Genomic DNA, 7914 nt, shown 5'->3' on the forward strand with positions numbered 1-7914 from the left:
GGAGTTTCATGCCATTATCCTTCCAGAAATGAAAGTTACGAGAACAATCTTTATTGTTGCATGCATGCAGTGTCGATGGGATCTGTAGCTAATAGAATGTCATCAAATAGACTTAATTGCTATAAATTCTGTTTTGTTTTACTAATATGTATGTGTGTTTATGACCTTAATTTGAAATGTGTTTGTAAAGGGTCCCCAAGGCCCACGTGGTGACAAAGGTGAAACAGGTGAACGTGGTTCTATTGGCATCAAAGGACATCGAGGATTCCCTGGTAATCCAGGAGCCCCAGGTGCTCCAGTAAGTGCATTCATTTTGTTAGAAAATCCCCTTCGGTGTGTGTTAACTGATGAGATAGGCAAATGGTAGAGACCAAAAGTAGAAAAATGCCCATCTTTAAGAGAAGATGCTAACAGAGAGGTGAGAAAGGGTTCAAGGGCTTATTTGAAATAGTAGTTGGCATGAGACAGTGGGGAGATTAAGGAAAGAGAAAATCATATTCCACCATGATCCCCATGTTTCTTGATTTGATCCTGAGTGTACAGTTTCATAAATCTTTCAGAAGTCTTCGTTTATATCCACCCTTCTCTTCCTTGCAGGGTCCTGCTGGTCACCAAGGTGCAGTTGGTAGTCCAGGACCCGCAGGCCCCAGAGTAAGTGCCACAGAATGATATTGGAAAATCAGTGTTTTTAAAATGTTAGCACTGGAGAAAGATATTCTAGCACCGTGATATCATGACATTTTTTAGGGACCTGTTGGACCCAGTGGGCCCCCCGGCAAAGATGGAACAAGCGGACACCCAGGTCCCATTGGACCCCCAGGGCCTCGAGGTAACAGAGGTGAAAGAGGATCTGAGGTAAGACATCTCTTACAAATATGTGCATTTAATGTGCTGCAATCTTCATATTTTCAGAAACACTTTGCAAGACTTTAAAACTGAGTTAGTGAGTTAAACACAATGTAAGCATCCAGTTTAATTTAGAAAATGAGCAATGGCTTTAAGACATTCTCTACCGCATTAAGACTTTCTCCAGCACACGATAGCCACAAGAGAAAAAAACCTTTTTGCAGTTTGATCGGAGAGCAGTTGTATCAGAATAAAGGCAAAAGCCCAAGTAACCAAATGAACTCTGCCAGTGTTGATTTCACACTAGAGATCTCACAATCATGATAATCATAATAATTTGCAAGCATGTGGTACATCTCACTTCTCAAACAGCTGCCATGACTCCTGTTTTGCTACTGGTACCGTCATTCCTACTGCCTTCCTATCCTACGTCTTTGGCATAAGTGGAATGAAACCCTTATCCCCCCAAGTTAACACATGTGGTAATTGAAACGCAAATAAGTCATCAGCCCAAAGACACAAAGTTAATGACAAATCCGGGGGCAGAATCTAGGTTTCTGGTCATATTTCCTCTGTCATGTCAGAGTTGTTTACATCATTTATTCAGAAGGAAACATGATAGAGTAAAATTTGTGCTCTGACTCCACTGATTCGTATACAGGGGAGCACAATAAATTTCATGGTAACAAATTGAATGTATTATAATTCGGTTATCATTTGATTATAAAACAACTCAAATAAATCTTTCTTAAAATAATTTTGATGACATAACATGACTGTTTTTAATGCATTTTATTGGCCTAACAACATGTTCTTTCAGCAAAGACCAAGTACACCTCAATGATGCCTGTTCTTACCTGTCCTAGGGCTCCCCAGGTCACCCAGGACAACCGGGTCCTCCTGGACCTCCTGGTGCCCCTGGTCCATGCTGTGGTGCTGGTGGGGGTGTTGCCTTCGCTGGTATTGGAGGTGAAAAAGCTGGCGGATTTGCCCCATATTATGGAGATGAACCAATGGATTTCAAAATCAACACCGAGGAGATTATGACCTCACTCAAATCAGTCAATGGACAGATAGAGAGCCTCATTAGTCCTGATGGGTCCCGTAAACACCCTGCTCGGAACTGCCGAGACCTGAAGTTCTGCCATCCTGAACTCCAGAGTGGTATGTTGGGGAGTCTTTTGTATTCATGGCAACAGGACTCCAAAGAAAGCTGCTTATATTAGAATTGGGGGAAAAGAAAACTTTCACTGAAAATAGAAAAAATTTCATAGCCAAAACAGTACTTAAAGAATGTTAGTTGAATTGAAACTGCTTGATATTTTAAGAAAATAGAAACTGAAGGTGTACTTTAGCTGTAACATAAATGCCTTCAAAATATTCCAAACGTAGGAAAATTTAAAGACAGTTTTGCAGAAATTTTAATATAAGTCATAGTTTGGTATGTTTCTGCATATCATTCCAAAGTTATTTGAATGATAAAGCAACATATATCACAGTGTTTTCAGGATAAAATTTATATAACTTGATAACAGACATCATTTGCAATTTAATTTTTGCAGTATTTATTTAATGCAATTAATTTTTAATAAATCTAATTAAATTTTTAAGAAACAATGAAATGAAAAATCCCAGACTTATAAAATAAAATCAAATATTGTAATATTGTAAGGTTTTGCATATATTGGGTTAATTCTTTCTGAGAGGCAAAGATTATTTCAGGCTTTCAAGTATCTCAGCAATGGAACATTGTCTTTGTTAGGAGTCATTTCTGAAAATTACTTAAAATAGAGACTAACCATCAGTGGGTTAAACCTACTGGCATAGATCTAGATTAGACCAAAAGCTTACATTAGTTAGTAAACCCACATTAAATGATCATCTTAAAAGAGAGGGAGAGAGTTCAATAAATACAAAATACCAATCAAAATGTCTTGGCTTAGTATATCATTATTGTTCAATATCAAGACGCTATATTGTACATCAGTGCTTTTTAATTATCATAGCTAACTCTTTACCTCAAGAATTTTAATCTAAAAGTTTCTATATTATATTGTACTATAAAATACAAATACATTAGCAAGTAACATTTTGCATGCTTTACCAGGTAAACAAACAAAATCATTCTGACCCAAACTTCATTACTGGATTTTATAACCAATTCCCATTCTTGTGTGTGTGTGTGTGACTATTCAGGAGAATATTGGATTGATCCTAACCAAGGCTGCAAGTTGGATGCTATTAAAGTATTCTGTAATATGGAAACTGGGGAAACATGCATAAATGCCAGTCCTGTGAATGTTCCACGTAAGAACTGGTGGATAGATTCTGGTGCTGAGAAGAAACATGTTTGGTTTGGAGAAACCATGGATGGTGGTTTTCAGGTAATAAAGGATATTTTTTTTAACTAAATCATTCCTACTTACCTGACTTTTCTGGTTCCATTTACTTGTTTATCACAAAGCTAAGTTAGTTAATAAATAGAAGAGCCCAAATGATTTTATGTATTCAGGTGACTAATTTTATAATTTTATAACTTCTCTCCCAAAGCTAGGTTAGACTGAATTATTCTTTTTTTTATTTTAATTTTATTTTTTTAAAGTTACATCCAAATTAGTTAGCATATAGTGCAACAATGATTTCAGGAGTAGATTCCTTATTCTTGTATGCAACCCCCTTTCTTTCAATTCTTAACACCTTTTTTACTCTAGCGTTATATGTTATACATGCAATAAAGCATATTTGTATATAAAATATTCATTCATAAAATATACGAATAACCTACATTATAATGACCATATTATACTGCATAAATCCCTTAGGAAATACGGTTGCAACTGAGATATTCAAGCAGTTTTGTTTGTTCCCTTCCACAGTTTAGCTATGGCAATCCTGACCTTCCTGAAGATGTCCTCGATGTCCAGCTGGCATTCCTCCGACTTCTCTCCAGCCGGGCCTCCCAAAACATTACGTATCACTGCAAGAATAGCATTGCATACATGGATCAGGCCAGTGGGAATGTAAAGAAAGCCCTGAGGCTGATGGGTTCAAATGAAGGTGAATTCAAGGCTGAAGGGAATAGCAAATTCACATACACAGTTCTGGAGGATGGTTGCACTGTAAGTAATAACATTTTTATAAGCAAGGGTCACAATGATCTCAGCATTTTTAGTTCAATCATGCTATTTTGAAAAGCAGAAAGGAAAATAATGAGGGTGAACAAAAGATAACATTTGGTGCAAGTCACATAGAATCTACTGATTCGTTGCAGGGAATGTTCAATACTACACAAAAAAATATATCTTCCCAACCTCCAGGTGAAATCAGTTGAAATGAAAGCAGTTGAAATTTAAATCCATAATATAAACTTTATCAGATAATCTGGATGGTTACTATACATTCTGCATAATAGCCCTCATATGGACTCAAATCTAAAATCTCTGCTTTCTTCTCAATTTTCAAGGTTAACTTTAAATCTATTCTTTGTTTTTACCATTTATGACCAAAGGGAGAAAACACTTCTAGAATTACAAATTCCATTATGAGAGACCTATCCACTTCTAGTAAACCTGTCATATACTTGGTAGCTGTGACCAGACAGAACCAGGCCTCCTGAGAATGCACTGGCCTGTAGCGATCTCTCTGCCGGGTTTACTTTGAAGCTCTATAAGGCTTTTGATGAACAATATGGTTTATTATCTCGTATGATTATAGCTTTAAAATGGAACAGGTCTCATATGCATGGAAGATAACATGGCAAGTTAGCAATTCCCTTAGAGCAAACTATTTTTTTTAACTTGGTCAGTCAGAGGAAGTGTCTGAGTAATTATAATGTCATAATCACTTACATTGTTTTGCTCTTTTTTACAGAAACACACTGGGGAATGGGGCAAAACAGTCTTCGAATATCGAACACGCAAGGCCGTGAGATTACCTATTGTAGATATTGCACCCTATGATGTTGGTGGTCCTGATCAAGAATTTGGTGTGGACATTGGCCCCGTTTGCTTTTTATAAACCAAACTCTATCTGAAACCCCAGCAAAAAAATTCACACCCCATATGTGTTCCTCTCGTTCTAACCTTGTCAACCAGTACAAGTGACCAACTCGATTCCAGTTATTTATTTCCAAAAGTTTTGGAAAAAGTATAATTTGGCAAAAAAGGATACTTTTTTTTTTGCTGTTACACCAAATACAGTTCAAATGCTTTTTGTTCTATTTTTTTACCAATTCCAATTTCAAAATGTCTCAATGGTGCTATAATAAATAAACTTCAACACTCTTAAAATAACACTGTGTTACATTCTTTGAATCCTAGCCCATTTGCAGAGCAATGACTAGGTTTACCATTAAAAGATAACCTTTCTGTCTGAAATAGTCAAACATGAAATTAGGAAAGACCTCCCTGTTTCAACTACCTCAACCTGGTCAGAAATACAGATGAATTCTAGAAGTCCCAGAAGATGAGAAAAATTATATAAATCGGCAAAACTTATGAATTTCATTCATTCACTTCCCAAAAAAGTGATAGCATAAGAAAAAAGTATAGCATAAGAATTGAAGGAAATATTTTAAAATCCACAATTATTTGAATCTTGGATACCAACTGCTTTTAAAGGTGCTTTTCTCTTTTCTTGTCATTGCTGAAACGATCAAGATTACTGATATTTGGGAAGACTTTGAAGACACATATTATGGTGCTAATGTACTTTCACTTTAAAAACTCTAGGTCAGAGTTGTTGCCTTGCCTTCAAAACATAAATGCACACCATCTGTACATGTCTCCTGTCAAAAAGATTTATTGGCGTGTCACTTCAGAGGACTCTCTCCCTTGATCCTGTAAAAGTCAACAACAAGAAACAAATGAGGCTGCTGTTGTCACAGTAACACAGAGAATGTGTTGAAACATAACTTTGTAAACTTGTATGTGGTTGTTGATCTTTTATTCTTACAGACACCCGTAATAAAATATCATAATAAAACACTCCTGGTTTTTGTCACTTTTCATAGCTACAAGAAATGCATGTGTACACTCATGAACTCTGGAGCATACTGAATTCTTTAAGCATACTTGAAAAAAGGCATATTGAATTCTAACTCTCTAGCTTAATAATGTAATGAGCTCAGGAATATGAGATAATAATCTCTGTTCAGAAGAGAGATAATGCTCAGTGGGAAATCTCGCAGATTTTTACATCAGATTTTTACATCAGTGAAACTCCTGGGACATATTGAAAACTGAGGATGTTCTATCTGAGTCATCCCTGGAAATGATAACATTGTAAATTCGATGGTCCCCAAAGTGGGAGTAATCAAGAAGGAAGATGCTGGTAATTTAGCGGAAGAAAGCAGGGTCTGGCAAAATAGACGTTAATATTAAGAATAATTGGAGGTTGAGGCTTCTCTATCACATTTTTACTGCACACTGCCTCATTGCCCTCTTGAGTCAGGTCCTTTTCTACCATCAAATTCTTATTTTTTTAGTTACTATAAGTATAGTACTATACTTTACTATACTATATACTATACTATACTATAGTACTATACTATACTATACTTTGACTTTATAGTTTGAAGTTTGCTTAGTCTATATGATTTATTTATTTAAAATTTTTTTTAATGTTTATTCATTTTGAGAGAGAGCAGGGGAGGGACAGAGAAAGAGGGTGACAGAATCCCAAGCAGGTTCTTCACGGTCAATGCAGAGCCAAATATGGGGCTCAAATCCACGAACCGTGCATATATATATACATATATATATATATATATATATATATTTGTGACAAAGAGACAGAGACCGAGAGAGAGAGACAGAGAGAAAGCTGAGTTTGCATTATGCATTAAAATTAAATGATGTGGAGTTTTAAATTTAGGCATCTTCAAAGCCAGAAATATTTGGCCAAGTCTTCTTCACATTGCATCACTCTGGCATTGACTCTCCTCCCTCTTTTATTTATAAGGATTCTTATAATTACACTGGGTGCAACTTTGACAATTTCTGATAATCTCCCCATCTCAGGGTCAGTTGATTAGCAACCTTAATTCCATCTTCAGCCTTATGCCCAAAATAGCATCTAATGTGCAGTGCTATGATGGTTTCACCAGGCTGCTTTTGGGGTATGATTTTGAATATGGCACTGAATGTCAGCATTCTCTTCATTTCTGTTTATTTATGAGCCTGGCTTCTATAGCTTTCTCTGAATTTCCTTGAACTTTTGACAAAATCTATAAATTACATTTCTACTTAAAACAACCAAGTTGATTTAGGTTGTTTGTAACAAAGAACCCCAACTAGGTCAGCAATTGATAACAGCGGTGATGGTGGTGAACAGAAATTCAGGAAAATGGAAAAACTCTGGGATCAAATGTTTGAGCTGGTTAGAGGTAAATATAGGAAAATCCAATGTGAATGCAGAGATGAGAACTTGGCAGCCTAGGGAGATAAGACTCACATCTGTCATCACCCGGAATAATTTGCACTTTGAAGCTAAGGCTGAAGAGGATGAATGACCTCTGCTACACAGCAGGACATTTAAATTTCATGAGAAATTGCAGTCCTGCATGTGGGTGTGTCTGCTTTATTGGTGATGCACAGGAAGAGAATGACAAGTTCAAACCCCTAACTTCTTGGCTCAAGGTGCAGGAGGAAGTTTCGTCCTTTCTCTGTGCTGAAATAAGTATATAAATGTGAAAAAACACATTTTAAAACTCATCTATTTGCACAGGCTTTGAGATTACCAAAAAGCAAATATAAACCTTAATTTTGCAGATCAGCAAACTTCAACATAAATCTAAATGGATTTTCAAATTCCTTGTTTGACTGATACATAAGTGGGAAATAATAGGACCCAAAAATCCGCATGGGATTTTTGAAAGAACTCTCTTCAAATATTCCTGTTTCATATTAAATTACTCTAACCATGTAAAATAGGACCCTTTATTTTCTGCCTGGTAATATTTTTGCCTTTCTTGAGATGAAAAGATGTCTGTAAGAGAACAATTCTTCTCATACTTCACTCCCACCACCGCTTATTGTCTACAGATTTATAAATAAAGCCAGATCCCAG

The 7914-nt window shown here is 36.2% G+C and overlaps 1 protein-coding gene across 1 annotated transcript in view; it reads left to right on the forward strand.

Moving 5' to 3' along the window:
• The window catches only part of COL3A1 (collagen type III alpha 1 chain), a 40265-nt gene extending 35127 nt beyond the window's left edge, over positions 1 to 5138 (forward strand). The window contains exons 45-51 of the mRNA XM_007094663.3: positions 191 to 298; positions 598 to 651; positions 748 to 855; positions 1713 to 2010; positions 3043 to 3230; positions 3723 to 3965; positions 4717 to 5138. Coding sequence (XP_007094725.1) covers positions 191 to 298; positions 598 to 651; positions 748 to 855; positions 1713 to 2010; positions 3043 to 3230; positions 3723 to 3965; positions 4717 to 4863 — 1146 coding nt within the window. The 3' untranslated portion in view covers positions 4864 to 5138. The remainder of the gene's footprint in view (positions 1 to 190; positions 299 to 597; positions 652 to 747; positions 856 to 1712; positions 2011 to 3042; positions 3231 to 3722; positions 3966 to 4716) is intronic.
• Positions 5139 to 7914: the final 2776 nt, after the last annotated feature.

This window comes from Panthera tigris, chromosome C1 (assembly GCF_018350195.1).
Source record: "Panthera tigris isolate Pti1 chromosome C1, P.tigris_Pti1_mat1.1, whole genome shotgun sequence".
Taxonomy (NCBI): domain Eukaryota; kingdom Metazoa; phylum Chordata; class Mammalia; order Carnivora; family Felidae; genus Panthera; species Panthera tigris.